Raw genomic sequence first — 16,366 nt, 5'->3', positions numbered from 1 at the left:
ATAAAATAAAACATTAGCTGACTGCAGCATCTACTCCTATCATCAGAAAAAAAGTTGTCAGAAGGGCAAATAAACCTCCCCCTGCACCCCAATCTGTATTATGTTAGTTTGCTTTAGACTGCGATTTTTCTTAAGACTTTAAAGTCCAATTTCTCTAAGTTTATCAAATCTAATGTCCTGTGTGGAAATCTTCGTTAACTGCATGCTCAAAAAGATTCAAGGCACCATTTCCAGCAAGTCTGCAACACTTCATCTTCATAAATTTAACCTTTACTGGAGAATGTTAGGTTTATGAACTACTTTCCATGAAAACAGACAAAACTATTCCTGAAATATTAACCACACTTTAAGAGGAAAACACAATTTAGAGGTCAAATTAATTTTGACATTATATCCTCACTTTCACCCACAGCACCCACAGACAGAGCTGTACTTGAATAGACAAAAATTAAATTTCACCAGTTGATTACTTCGCCTGTGTTCTTTCCTTTAAATTCCCCAGCACAGCTTCCCCCTCCTCCTTTTTTTTTTTTTTTGGCTAAACGAGCACACAATTTGTCTCTCACTCTGTGGTTACAAAAGATTAGATGAAGCTCGTTCAGTGGTCTACTTTCTTGATTTTTCTTGGAGCAGATGAGCAGCAGCTAAACCCCAACAAACTCATAAGATCAACCTACACTTAGGACCCAGATTCCCCAGCAATGGTAGAGGCTTGCTCTGGGTGGAAGCCCACCTTCCTCTGTAGAACAGTGCAGAGAGGTTAAGAGGCATTTGCTACTATTCATACAGCTTCACCTAGGAAAATGTAAGTTAACTGAGATTTAATGATTCCCACAGTAATTCTGTACTGATCCTACAACTTGATCTGCTACTGTATATAAGCATGTCAGGAATAGAAGTTCTCCACTGAAGACTCAATTCCTTGTTGTCCTACTCCCTTTACAAAACCAACACCTTAGCTCCCCTCCTCTGTGCAGAAGACACCTGTAAAATCAACTCCTCCTGCTCACACCTTCTCCACTACCTTTGATTGTGGATCAGTTGTGACTCATATTGGAGTTGTTAGTGAAAAATAATTAGACACACAGTATCTGATGGATAGAAATAACATTAAGTGAACAAATTATAGACTATTACAGAAGATTTGCTGGTTGGGTTGCTAGATGTTCCATGTTAGACAAATCCTCTCTTCCTTATTCACAGATGTAATTCTGACAGACTAAACTGGTTTAACTCAGGGTTAGTATAGCAAAGGGTATTAAGCCATCATTCATGCTGCCACTGCTTCAAGTTGTTCACAGTAAATAGATAAAGCAAAAATAACCTCACTCCAACCCTATTCATGGCAAGCATTCACATATACCATCTGAACTATTAGACAACAATGCAAACATCTTGTTTGTGGCTACTTTACTATAAAAATAGTGTAAAAGGGAATACTAGCCAGCGACAGGCCTCTAAACTATTTTCACAGGCTGTTACCAAACTGAGTCCACAAAGTAAATGCAAAACTTAATTTTAATCATTACATAATCTTATATGACAGCTACACAATTCCTTTTTTTTTTTAAACGAAAAGCTACAGAGGGCCAAAACCACACACACCAGTGTAAAAGCATACAAACACATACTCAGTTTGAAGCTTCTACTGTTAAGACTGCGTTTAATACATACATAATCTTTGTATTCAAGAACATGCACAAAAAAATTCAATAGCTCATGCTCATGTTAAGAAATAAACAAAAGCTACAGCATCATGCTGTTACTATGTATCTTGGTTATCATTTTATAAAGTTGATTTCATCTGTCTACCTGTGAAAATTTCTTCTTCATTTCAGCAAAGATACTTTGTCTGCAACTCCAAAACATATCCTATAGTATATAAAAACAAAATTAACAAGTCATAATCCTTTAAAATAGTAAATTGACTTTTTTTTTGCATGAAGTCAGTTTTATAGTATAAAATATTATTATTGAGTTCCAAACCACCATTCAAAGAATAAAAGGAATAGCCTCCGAATATTGTAACAAGTTCTCTATTAACATGAAGGTCACTGCACACTATGTTAACATTTAAATTATCATAGGAGCCGCGTTACATAAAACACTAGTTAAGTTACAATACACAACAGACTACATTCCCTAAAGTAAATACACAAGTGGATACAAAAAGCAAACAATTCAAGAGATAAATTCATAAATTCATACTAACAAATTCCTTCATTATATTAAAAAAAGCCCTCCAGACATACGTAAACATTTTACTTCAAATGGCTCAAGCACAAGATTAGCACATAACCCTGTAATTCAGTTTATTATTTCATTTATAAATTATGAAGCTATCCAATTTCATATGAAACTGTTCCTTCATGCCTGAATTATTTCCTGTAGGAAAGTTTTTATTAATATGAACCCATTTTGAAGTATGCAGCTGAAGGTAATAAAGAGATGAAGTTACTGAATTTTCTCACTTCTAACACTCTTAAAGAAAGCCTGCCTTAGCATCTCTGTTGTACCACCAAAAAAGCAACAATAAACATTACCTGTACAAAACTGTTTTCTGACTATGGACAAACATCAAATTAACTAATTTCTCAATCTGAAGCACTGCACTTTGTATTTTTCCAGAAAGGAAAAACAGGAAGTGTGAATAAAAATGCTAATAACATCATTGCTCTTTTCCAAATTTCTTCAACTGCACCCTCAGTAAAGATTATCAAAACATAAAATACTGACATAATCTTTACTGATGTGCCCTATTTGCTCCACCAAATGAACTACAAAAATAGCCCAAATTATATATACCACTGCATTTAACTTCTCAGCAGGATGACACATAAGGCAAGATTTCTTTCTCTGCATACAGAGAACTGAAGTTCCAGTTTTGAAGTTTTAATAATCCAAGATTAGTAATTGTATCCAGCAATTGTTTTCTTTACACACCAGTTTGTAATTTCAGATTTGACAGACATTTTAAAAATTAAAAAAAAAACAAACAAAAAACAACCAAACAAAAAACCCCAACACAAACAGAAAACAAACACCACCACAATTTATATGTTTTGCTGCTTACTAGTTTAACCTGCTCTCAATTGAAAGTTACATACATTTTGCTAAAGTGACTTAAAGGCTAATAGAGTTCCAGATGCATAATTTTGAAACTGCTGTTTTATAATATTATGATAGTCATCAAGTATATTGCCCTGTGCCAAAGATTTAAGTCTTCCAATTTTCCTCCTCGTCAATGTCTCCAAAGAGCTCTTACTTTAGCCTGAATTCCTTCTCTCCAGAGACAGGCAAGTTAAGTCTGATATACACAGGGGCACGTGTAATTTTCTAGTGTGGTGTTTTATTTGGTGCATGCAGGGGAGGGTGGAAGGGGAGGACAGGCTCCAGGCATCACCTGAACTGGACAGAAATATCTACAGGTTGCTTCTTTCATAAGAATGCTCTTATGCTGGCTTCTCAGCTCTTGATTTCTCAGTAAGGGACTGCTGGAAGATTTCCAAGGGTTATTTCACTCTAAACAAATTCTGAATGGCAAAAGTAGATTTCAATATTCCACATAACACATCAAAAATCAAATTTACAAATCATACTGTTTATATGATGTTCAGGAATTTTAGAAGTAACTAAGAGCCTTCAGATGCTCTGACAAGCCAAATCACATCACACAGATGTGTCAATCTTTCAAATGCAGCATTCCCTACTTTCAATTAAAGCATTCACTCTACCACTCTATGAATATACTTTATAATAACCACTAGTTCAATTCTACATTTCACAGAAAAGCTCCTCTCACCATGGAAACTTATGCTTTAAAGTACAATTAAGAGAACAAAAGTCATACTATACATAAAGTTGCCTAAATTTTACCCTGATGAAAATTACTATGCAATTCACCAACCAATTATTTATTACACCTCACAAAATAGATGAGCATATTAACTACATAGTTCAAGGGCTTCAAACTAACATACACATGGCATTCACAGGTACGTAAGAAAACATCCTACTGCCTTTTCCTCAGAAGAGGCAAGAGCAGCTAAGGTAGCAGGCACAACTATTCTGTACTTGTAAGAAGTCCTCAAAGCTAGATGTTGCTAGTTTGCCATACTGTGACATAGTATGCACACCACCAGTAGCTTAATAAAATAAGTTGCAGACCCTCAACTGCATAACCATCTAAAAAGGCAAATGCAGACTGCTACTTAAGGCTACAAGAAGTCATCTCAAGCTAATATTTTGGTCAATAAATATTTGAAATTGTAATTTCAAATGTTAACCTTTTAAAAATATTGAAACACTGACACTTTCATCCCAAGTCACGCCATCTTTTCCACTCTTCCAGTTCTAGAAAGGAGATAAATGTTTTCAAACCTGCATGTAGAAGACTTCTGATTATGTATTAGACCAGACTTCCAAAAGACACTTCATAATACGAGCATGCAATCAATACACAGGTCTGACATGGGTGGACATTCTAGAGCACCATTCTACATAAGCTTTACCCCATATACCTTTCTAAAAAATATTTCATCTTTTTTACGTGAGCTATCGGCAAGTTGCAGAGCACAAAGCATACTATAGCACTAAAGTAATTCAAGCTGTAATTCTGTATATACTAACAAAAGGAAGCATTAGTACTAGTACAATCTGCAAGACTGAGACATTAACTTTGACTACATATGTTCTGTATTTGTTGAAAATAGAGGAACAACAAATTTACAGTGCTACTAGATCTGTCAAAACAATATTAAAACGCAAAACTGTAGTGGTTTTAACAGTGCATTTAGCTGTGGGCTTGCTATTTTTCAGCTTTGAATCACCGAGTTCATTAAAATTCTATAGCAGCATTTTAGTAACTTTATGAGAGCAAATCAACACAAACATATTTTATTTTTCAAAGGACAGAAGATTCTCCAAAGATTTTAACTCCTGCTTCAGTTCTTTTATAAAACTATTTTCAGAGATTGAAAATGGAACCTAAAGCTAAGGTCAAACTTCACGTAGAATCTACCAAACACTTTCAAATTCCAGTATTTCCAAAAGGTAAAAATATTGACAGCGTGAATCAGTAAGTAAAATCACAAGCTTTAGGTCAAGAGTTTAAATAACAGCTGTGTGAATTTTGACTGCCAAGTAAAGTTAATGGCCTATTGAGACTTAAAATGATCACCAGTAGAGAAGTTCCTACACGTCCACACCCTATAAATAATTCTCACAAATCACTGCAATACAGAGGAAAGACAAAGAGATCAGTAGCAAGTGGCAGTGGCAACCATCATGCTTACATTCACAAAATTACTTGGATGATTAAGCCTAATGCAGCAATTCTCAAACTTCACATAGCTTCAGCCACTTAAGACTACCATATGAAATGCACACAAGTGACTACTGCCTATCACATTACTGCTGGTCAAACTTTGGGGTGTACATTCCAAGTTTATGTAACTGATTGGGTGTGCATTTCCAGCAATTACAACTGCAAAATAAAATTTGGTAGCTTCAATCACAAAAAAAGTAGTCTGCACTTATATCTTTTACTTCTAAAGTATCACCACACAGAAACATTCAGACATTAATTACACTTCAACTGAACAGAAGTTTGTTTTGACTCTTTCTCAGCAATGACAAATTGCTATCAAATCAGCTCCTTGAGAAACCACAACCATATTTTAGGAATTCCTTCACCTATTCCAAGAGGTCCAACCCATTAAACAGCACATGGGATACATGCTGACAGCACTGCATTCTGCACAAAATGTGAAGGCCAAAGACCTTTCAAATATACAGCAAGTAAGGGGAGAAAAATCAGAGAGAGCTAGGTTACCATTTCCACTCTAAAAAACTCTCTTCACCCTGTGCATTTTGAACTATGGACTTGAGAGTCCTTATAGCCCACAATTCCCTTCTCCCCACAGCCAGGGTAGACACACTTCATGCTTCTTCCTAGCCCAACAAGGATCTTTTTACAGAGCCCAGCTTCCCTGATGCAGCCAGGTGAGCAGGTGGTCTTCACTGCTTTAGCCACTGCTGTAGTTATTGACCTACTGAAGAAAATATAAAATGGACTCACATTTGGCTTTATTTTAGAGGAATGAAGCAACTTCTTTTTGAAAGACATTACTAGACTAATTCTGTCAGAGCATTGTGAGCTGTTACTCAACACAAGTGCCTCACTGCAGCCTGGTTTTGAGTTCATGAGGGAACAGTGCACTTTGAATTCTGTTACAAACGCCTGAACCAAAACATACTTTATGAAGAAATATTTTATAGTACACTTGTGGCAAACTGAATACACTTTTTTTTAAACACTGATCCCAGGAGGTCTCAATAAATAGAATCATTTTGAGCTGTTAACTTGATATATCTCATGTTGGAACATTTCCTGATGCATAATAATTCTGAACAACCTTTAGACACAATCATTTAATTTTGAATCTGACTGACTTTGTGGTATCAGGTTTATGAGTACCTGAATAACATACTTTATCCTCAACTTCAAATTCTTCATTATACCTGGAGAGACTTCAGGCAAAATCCAAGAACTGGGCTTTGAAGCTAGTGAAACTAAACAGAGGTTTTCTGTCCCATTACTAGTGAGGAAAATAATTCTTCACACCAAGCCTAAAATACCATCCACATTCAAGAATGTATACCCTGACTCTGACCACTTTCCTAATTATTGAACCTTCCCCCACTCCCTTTATTCTCTTTCCCCAGGATGGGGTATCAAGGATTCACAAGACTTAGGGAAGCCCTTTCAGTCTATCCTCCTGCATAGGAACAAGACTGGAAAATAGGAAGGAAAACTACCAAAAGTGTACATACTGGGCCAGGCTGGGATAGAAGTAACTTTCTTCACAGAAGTCCCTAAGGTGCTTATACAATAGTATGAACATACCCATCTATTTTCCAGCCTGCTGTAGATACAGGATAAATGCTGGAGACCACAGAAGAAGGCTGGGGCCATACTGAGACTAACGGCCCTGGTTACATGAACCCCAAGAATGCTTTCCTATGGTGGATGACCCGATGGAGAAAGGAGAAGAGGTACAACATAAAATTACGTAGCAGGGCCTCTGTGATCTTGTTCCTTTTGGAAAAAGGGGTACATGTTTTACTCTCTTCTCTGCCTCATGTAGATTATGGATTCATTTGTTGTTTTCAAAGACCACCTCCTCAGAAATGCTTCTCTAGTAATGAAATTTTAATTTAAAAATATTAGCAAGAGTATTTGCCACCTCACTGAAAGAGTTGCATGCCAGCTATTAACTGTCACTCCTGTAAAAGATACATGGACAAATTGTTTTTACAATACATGCACACATCTAATACTTCCAACTTTCTAAACATGTCAAAAAATAACACTATACCTCAGAAATAACCAGTATGTTATGAGGCTAGCATTTATCTTTGAGAGTTTGTTCCTACTATTGTGGATTACTGGGTCATTTGTAAAAAGCATTTATAAAAGAACAGCAATTACAATCAGAAAAAGTTGGTGTGGGGCTAGACATAAGTACACATATCCACGGTGTTCAAAAGACTATAGAAAAGGATAAGGGTGGGTGTGTGTGTGTGTGCGCATGTCTGGGGACAGCTGAACTAGAGATCAAAACATTTACTTTTCAGTTTTACAGAGGCTATTTTCCATCCAAGTTCTGTATTTTAGAAGACTTCAAATATGTCTTACTTAAAAACATCCTGAAGAACCAGTCTACTTACACTTATCTCCTAAAGGTCTTTTAAATATGGTAAATTAAGGTGATTCAAGATTAATTACTTCCCTTAAAAATCAAACATAGCAACTGTCAATAATGAAAGAGTACAAATATTTCCTGGTCATGCCTACAGATCACACAAGAAATCTAACAAAGCTTCCTGTTATTAAATTAAGGAAGCTAAGGGGTAACAAAGAATACATCCACATTAGTAACAGACTGAGTTTTAAAATCTAAATAGTTTTCTCTTTAACCACTGGACATTTTATGTATTTCACTCTCTTATTCTTAAAGGTTATAATTTCAACTGATCATATTTTCTTTCATCCTCTGACCCTGAACTGTTTAATTTCCAAGAGTTTTTTGTAACCAGACTAAAATAATTTTGACAATTAAATGTAAATTAAGTTCTTTATATTTGCAAACTAGCTGCCAGCCCCTATACCTTCATTACGGTACAAACTTTATATTCAGATCTGAAAAAGCCTCATCTTTACGTGGCTTCCTTTTGTTTGCATCTTCTCTCCACCTTCTTGGAGCATCACCATGCTCCTTGATTCTCCTTCAAAAAAAAAAAAAATCTGAAAAAAGGGGGGTGCAAGAACATCACAAGATACTTATTACACTTTTATATATTAACCTCTAATCACATCATTTGTTGCCTATGGAGAGTCACAGAAGCAGTGGATGTGCTTTCACACCTGCCCTCCATTCCTTCAAGTATGGAACTACCATGAACTTCACTGAAACATTTTCCTCTGCTGCTAATATTCTAAAGGACTTTCTGCTGGATTGAGTTACAAATGCAATGTTAGCATAAAAACAAACTGGAGTCTGACTAAAATAATAATAGAAGAGGGGTTTTTTTGGACAATTTTGAAATGAAGGTTTACTACACTACAAAAACACCAACAGACATGTATGCTAAAAAATTTAATTCTTATACAGTGTAGAGATTAAAAAATGTGAACACAGAGCTAATTTTTAACTCTTTAACAACTCTCTAATTTTAAACAGTCCACCTGCTGCTGGGGAAGGATAATGAGAAGCTGAATAGTAAGGTGGGGCATCAGGGATTCTTTGTGTAGTTCTCTAGCAATATTGCACGGAATGAAGGATAACAGTTAAGAACGTGAGCACCCATGAAGCCTGGGCATAAACTCTGCTACCACTACCACAGAGAGCTCCAGGGAGAACATGGAACTCTGAAGCGCAATGCCTCCATAGAAGGTATAGATACAACAATGTATATATGAGAAAGGACCTAGACGATTTCTCCATATATCAACTGATGAAAATATTTTATTTACCATGAACAGGTACTACTTTAAGCTGTTTTATCTGTTTGGCTTTTTTTGTCCTTCAGTCATTGTTATGGATCTCAACAGAATACCTACACAATTCCTTTACCTCCTGCAGTACTCTGCCAGACTTCTTAAAAAAATGCTATTTACATCTGTTTTCAGACATTACTTACAGTGAAAACGTTCAAGTATTATCAAGTATATTTCTCACACAGCTTCAAAATTAGAGCATTCACCAATCTGATGGAATTCATGCATGCTTCCTCATGTTACTTAAAAGGCTTTCATCATACGTGATTTTGAGAAGACACACCTGAACTGCAGCACAATAACCAGTTCTAAGCTATTCACAGAACTGCCAATCTAAAACTAATCTGTTGTCATTTTTCAGAAGCACCTAAAGTATCCTTGTGGTCACAATCTCAAAGATTAAATTGACTCGTGATTTTTACCAATTTTACTCCTGAATTTTTTAGAACATGGCCAACATGTCCTTTTTAGAAGTTATTTTATCTACATGACCATTTGTTCAGTGCAACCTAATTACATGCCAAGCATTGCAAAAAAACCAAAGAAAATACTACACACTTCACAGTGGCTGAAGCTGTGATCAGGTTGGTTATCATTTTATCAGAAGTTTACAAAAAAATTTAGACTTACTAGCATTTTCAATTATCAGTTCTTTAGTTACTAGTGGCATTATTTTGAGAATATTTTGTTCAAGACAAGAAAAATAACAAAATGCTAATTAGGCAGCTCACCTGAAGGTATACTATATTAATTCTCAAAGGGATAAAGTGTAAAATATTGTCTTTAAGTGTTCACAAAAGGAATTAAAAACTTTTTCAAACTGAATAAAAAGGCTGAATATGTATATGTAACTCAATCACTCAACCTTCTAAAGACAAAACATTCTTACTTAGTTTCTTACATAAAACCCAATATATTTCAAATGCATAAGAAAGAGTGAAGCTGTGACTGCATATATTAACACCTGTACATATTTTTGTGCATTATGGTATCAATTGTACCAGGAAAATGTTTAAAATAATACCTTCTCTCCCCTTACCCCACTCCAAGTTTAATTCTGACAGGACTAAAACATGTAAGTCAAAATTAACACAAAGTCAAGGTACTGGTCTATTTCTGTAAGTCTCTGCAAGTTTTAATCTTATATTAATATCAATACATTGCATCAGCAAAAGGCAGTTGGATAATAATGATTTTCATCAGTATTTGTGTGGCGGGACAATTCATATTTTAAAACTATGATGCAAGGCCACATTGATCAAAATCCACAGGTACTTAGGTTTTAAAAACAACAGGAAATAGAATTAGTGGACTTTATTTAAAAATGGCAACAAACAAAGGACTAGAAACTTTTTTGTTGTATACTGAAATTCTGAGCTCAAGAAAGTGCAGAATGTAACATTGACAAATCTTTAAAGTAGTCTCTGCCTCCAGATAACTACTTCCCACCTCAGGAAAAAGTTCATTACTAGTTTGAGAAACTGTGCAGCTGCACAAAAAGAAATTAAGAATTATACTTATACTACTGCACCCATTTGAGTTAGAAACTTTAATCACCAGTGACCCATAAAACACTAAAGAAAACTGCATTTCCTGTTTGTGGTTGTGTTCAAAATGTATTATCACAGAACAAAGTGATACGTTATTTAGTTGTCCGATTATTCTACTGAATGACAACTTCACCTAGCAGCATTTAAAGACTGAGGTTCCAGTACCAAATACTACCTAAGAGGTAGTTGGTATTTCTTAGGCAAAACCATCAGATGATCTCGAGGTACTACTAGATAATTATCCTGATCATCTTTCTTACACTACAGATTAAGTACCCAGATGTATATAGCAAGGGGAACTAAACTGTGACTGAGAGGCTCAGTGGCTGAAGAAAGCAAGGAAAGATCTTGCATTCTACTCTCATGCCTTATTCACCAAACTAATTATATTTCATATAATTTCATTTAAGTATAATATTCACCAACTGAATATTATTCAAAAAGCATCTGTTTGCAAGGAACAAATGACTTGGTGGAATTCTGGGTAGATTTTCTGTTTGTTTCCTAAATTTGATTTCCACAATACCTGCTCAGTCAATGAAGTAGTCAGTTTCTGTATTTGTCACAATCATACATTTATGTTTTACAACAGGGCACACTAGAAGGAAAGCAGGAAAAAATTATAAATTACACAAGCTGTAACCACTTGTAAAATCTCTTCGTACACAGGAATAAAAAAACAAGGATGTCATCAGCATTGAACAGAACGGCATCCCTTTACTAAACAGAATTGCAAAATACCTTAATTCAATTCCTGCTCTTCTACTGAAGAAGTGAGAGTGATACCCATCAAGAAACATATTTTATTTGTTCAATGCAGAAGACTAAAATGCATTCATTAATGTAGGGGTGAAGAGACTCACATCAGTTAGCTGAGAGAGAACTCACACTACCTTTGATTTAATGGCAGCAAGTACAAAGTATATATATATTTATTCTGACAGGTGTACTTTGGATAGTTCATGCTAGAACATGTTGAGAAAGTATCTGCACAGTATTTATTTAATTATTGGCACAGACACTTCAAAAACCTCATAGCAGACCATACTTTCTATATTCTGACCAATTCTTTTTATGTTCTGATTATTCTGGGCAATATTCACTAAGTTCTGATATATCTCAATTTTCAAGAAAAGTCTTAGTAAAGTTCACTTACATTACCAGTAAAGAAACATACACATCTAACTTTCTCATCAACTGTGTTGATTAGAAAATTTTATTATTTTCTATTTGAGGTAGATTTGCCCAAAACAAGTTTCAAGTCTACTTTTCCTCTAAGAAACACTGAAAGCCACAGAAGCATTTTCCCTTCTAATAGCACCATTTTCTTCTTATTTCCATTATTATCTTACTTAAACTATTCCCCCTCACCTCAGGGCTAGAATAATGGGGGGAAAATTGGCACCTAATAAAAAAGCAATTTTTAAAGAACACACTTAGCATTTACTACCAGGGTGCAGCAATGTCCTGTATGTTACTCAGTGCCTTCTGTTTTGTTGGATGTAAAAGAAGACTAAATTGACTTATCCTTCAGATGAAGAGAGAAAAGGAATTGAGGATTGGAAGGAAGAGGAACATGGAGCAGTTCACACCAAACCCCACATCTAGCGAACAGGGATTCTCATTGCCCCCACCGTAAGGAATTATTGGTCACACAATTACAGGAACAGTTGGGAAAGCGTTAGGCAGTGGTAGGGATGCAAGAACGAATTTACTAAATGCCTGCGTAACCTGGGCAAAAATCTTAATATAGTATGAAATCCCAACACTGGGTTATTAGAAACTGGTTTATTATGTCTGTGCCAAATGAAAAAGAACTTTGGCATAAAGTTATGAGCAAGAGAAAATAACAAGACTGATTACCTGTACTTCAGAGATGCAGCTGAACCTACGCAAAGTCCAAAAGAAAAATTTCTTAAGAGACTAATGAAAGATATTCTAAGTGCAGCAGTGGAACTGCTAGTATTTTGTTAAAATATACTATTACTCTTTACAAAAGCTAATGAAAAAAAATCCATGCAATATACTTTAAAAAATAGCAATCTGTGCTCCTGTTAGCATACACAGATATATATACATACAAACACAAACTGAAGACTTATAAACAACCTAATACCTATCTTTCCATTCTTAAAACACAGAGGCTGTTAATGTTACAGATACCTCCCACTACCATATCTACCATGGCATCATGTAAGCTTGTAGACAAGAACCAAAATCCTTTTCCCATCCGCTCCTTTAGATGATTAGTCATTCCCCAGATCGGCCTAAAGCAAACATAACATTTCTTCTTGCTCTTTTACACTGGAATGCAAATGAAAAAATACGGTTGTGCACTCATCTTTAGCAGACATTCGTTCACGTCCTAGTTTAATCTTTGAAGCAGCACAAGACAGTGAGCTATACAAGTGATACCACTCAGCCCATTGGGGAGGGCCAAAAACCATGAACTGTAATCCTTTATCCACCCCTAAAGGGCAGACTGAAACTCCAAACGATCTGCTTTGCCTCCAGCTGATGATAATTGCATAATAGGAATATTTAGGAGAATGTTGTTGAGAACTCAGGGACCTAGAGAATTCTGTTTACCCATAACTCAGTGTTCTCTGCAATGAGACTATTAATGAATCTCAGAAGGACTTATTGTGAATGCTGTAGCATAACATCTGTTAAACATCCTATCATTGAAATAAAAATGAGGATATACTGAAAAACATCAGAAAAGTTGAAGATAAACTTCTATTACAACACATATATATATATACACAACCAGATGGGCTTAACACAAATTCTTAATCTGTTTTCCTCCTCAATTCGATTGTTCTTATATTCTGTTCTGTTTCATTTACTTACAAAAAAGCACAGGGGCACAATAAATAACTTGAGAAAACTTGCTGATAAAAAGCAACTCACACTAGCATTATCAATGTACAAAGTTTATAGATTTCATGCTGTGTGTTTAAGATACGGATATCTGTAACAACGCATATTCATCTTCCTTTACCCATACTTCCCCCTCCCTACAGATAAAAGTGCATTCAAAATCCTAGTCCAATGAGTCAATTAAAAATACACATCTGAATCATACGTATATTCTGAATACAACTTTAAAGCCAACAGGGATACTATTAATACGTATAACTAAAGAAACAACTTCAGCTAGCTGATTTTGTTATCATCTTGCCTGTTCCAGTTAACTACAACTAATGCCACAAGGTTTTTCCTGCCAGTCTCCCTTATCTCTGTTTTTAAAATGAAATATTTTAGCATATTAGCTATTATCTTCTATTCCTGGTCTTAAGTTTTTGGTGATATTTTCTTTTTAAAGCAAATATTTAAGTGTACTAGCTACTACACTCCACTCCTTGTTTGAAGTTTCTGGAGATTTCTCTTTCCTGCAAAAAGACTTAACACAGTCTTTTAAACCTTAGGATTTTAAGAAAGCAAACAAGAGATAACGTTACCTTTGTTTTACATATATCCTGTACAATTCTATTGGTTTCACAGTTCTGCTCAGAGATAGCATTTAAGGATCAGAACCTCATTTTGCTAAACCCAACAAAACTGAAGTCCTTGCCCCACAAAGCTTCCCATAAGAATACACAATGGAACAGGTAGATGTAAGAAGCCACTGACATTTGACGAAAAACAACAAGAACGGTTTGAGTAATTTATCAGAACACTAAAACTGTTGGAAAAGTTGGCTGAATATGTAAGTGTACCTGCTCACGAAATAAAGTTTCTGCTTCCAAACATTTCACACCGTCACTCAAAGACTCCTTCCCCGAACAGCATTGCTCTTACTTGACACGTGTCATCTGCCTATCGCTGGAGGACAGAGCCTTAGCCTTCCTCTTTCACGCAGGCCCTTATCTTTAGCCTACGGCCAAAACCAAGCCTTCCTCCCCTCCTCCTGCACCACAGGAGAGATGAGGGGCCCACAATAGAGGAAACTCGATCCACTGCTGAGCCGGGCCACATTTTCTCCGGCACCCACCGCAGGCACTACTGCCTGTTTTCTGCAGCGCTTCGCACCGGCGAGGCACGGAGCCGCCCCACAAACTCGGCAGCGGCCCCCCCCCCCCGCCCCGCCCCGCTACCACCGCTACCACCGCTACCATTTCGCACGCCGGCCCTTTTCCCTCAACCGAGGTGGCCCTCGGGCACCCAGAGACCCGCCTCGCCGCCGGGGCCCGCTCTCTCCTCTGCCCCGTCAGCTCAGCGCCCTCACCCGCAGCCTCCGCTCCCCGCCAGCCCGGAGGCGGGCTGCCCTCCCGGAGGGCTCCGCACAAGACCTCTGACACGGGGAGCGGCCCGGCCCGCAGCCGAGCGCAGGCGCCGCCGGCCCGGCCGCAGCCCCGCCGCCACGCAGGCCGGCCTCCCCGCATGCCGCGACATAGACAGGTGCAACTCTCCGGCCGTCTCCAGGGCCCCGGCCTTCTCCTCACACCAGCCCGCACGGAAAAGCCGTCCCTTCCCCCCCCGCACCACCATCCACCCCCGGTCCGGACCTGCGCGGGCCGAGGGCTGCCCGGCCCCCTCACAAAGACGGGCCCTCCCTCCCTCCCACCGGGCCTCGCAGGGAGACAGCGAAGGCGAGCCAGGCCGGGCCGGGCCTCCTCCGCGCCCCCCTCGGCCCGCTCCGGCACCCCGGGCCTCCCGCACGCCGCGGGAGCCGCCGCAGCCTCCCCCCCGCGCCACCCGGCCCGAGGTCTCCCCCGACCCGACCCCGCTCCGCCTCACCTCTTTGGGGACGAGCTGGTTCTCCTCGCTGGGCACCATGGCCGGTGGCGCGGCGCTAAGCCCGCAGCAGGCTGAGCTGAGCGTCGTCGTCGTCGTCGTCGTCAGCAGCGGGAGGCGGGGGGACGCCAGCGGCTCATCCTCCTCCTCCTCCTCCGCCGCCGCCCCAGCCCCAGCCGCCGAGGGCAGCGCCACAGCTCCCGCCCCCTCCGCCACCGCCAATCAATGAGGAAAATGGCGGCCAGCGCCGCTCTCGCGAGAGCCGGCCGGGCCCTGCCGCCGTCCTCCCCTACGCCCCGACGGCCGGTGCGCAGTCGTCGGCGAAGTACGAGGAGGAGTGTCGGAGACGCAGCGTGTAACCCCCGCAGGCGCCGGGGCAGGGCAGAGCAGAGCCGAGCCGCGCCGTCCCGTCCCTCCTAGCCCAGTCGTCCCTGCCTCCCTCCTTCCCGCTGCCGCGCCCCGTGGTCGGGGGCCGTAAATGGCGTTCGGCTGTCGCCAGTTCCCCCTCACGTTACCCCGGCCCAGAGGACAGCGGCGGGAAGCGCTGTCCGTGGGGAGGCCGCCACGGGCCTTAGGGCAGGCCGGGGACGGGGCGGGCTGCCGCCGCTGTTTGTCTCCTCGCCTCGGCCATGGCGGGGCGTCCCCTCCGCGCCGCGGTGCCCCTGGGGTTGCAGCAGGCGCGGGGAGAGAGTAGCAAGTGATATAAAAGTGAGTCGCACTAGGTACATGGGGAGGTAGCCCGTCCGGAGGTCGTGTCCTGCAGGTACGGGAGAGAGCTTCTAAGGGCCTCCCGTGGATGTGGGGTCCTTCAGCCGCTCGTCAGAGCCGGGTCGGTGGTGTGCTCGGCCTCTGTCCTGAGGTAACGAGAGGCCCAGGAGCCAGCCGGCCCCTCGCACCATGGCGGCCTGCTTTCCTCCACAGCGTTTCCCTGCTCTGCTGCCTGTGAGGGGCCCTTGCCAGAGCCAAGGGGTGCAGGGGACACGGGCTGTGGTTTCAGTTTGTTTACTTGCTTTTT

At 39.7% G+C, this 16,366-nt stretch overlaps 1 protein-coding gene across 5 annotated transcripts in view; it reads right to left on the bottom strand.

Annotated features, from left to right (window-relative positions):
• The window catches only part of USP47 (ubiquitin specific peptidase 47), a 57,486-nt gene extending 41,926 nt beyond the window's left edge, over positions 1-15,560 (bottom strand). For 2 of the 5 annotated variants that reach the window (XM_049819935.1, XM_049819934.1), the window contains exon 1: positions 1,813-1,848. In XM_049819935.1, coding sequence (XP_049675892.1) covers positions 1,813-1,833 — 21 coding nt within the window. In that variant the 5' untranslated portion in view covers positions 1,834-1,848. Of the gene's footprint in view, positions 1-1,812; positions 1,873-14,333; positions 14,471-15,354 lie in introns of those variants that run through there. The other 3 variants (XM_049819936.1, XM_049819937.1, XM_049819938.1) reach the window with 3 other exon arrangements.
• Between the last annotated feature and the right edge of the window lie 806 nt (positions 15,561-16,366).

This window comes from Accipiter gentilis, chromosome 17 (assembly GCF_929443795.1).
Source record: "Accipiter gentilis chromosome 17, bAccGen1.1, whole genome shotgun sequence".
In the NCBI taxonomy this organism is placed as follows: Eukaryota; Metazoa; Chordata; class Aves; order Accipitriformes; family Accipitridae; genus Astur; species Astur gentilis.
This window is presented reverse-complemented; position numbering and strand designations above follow the sequence as displayed.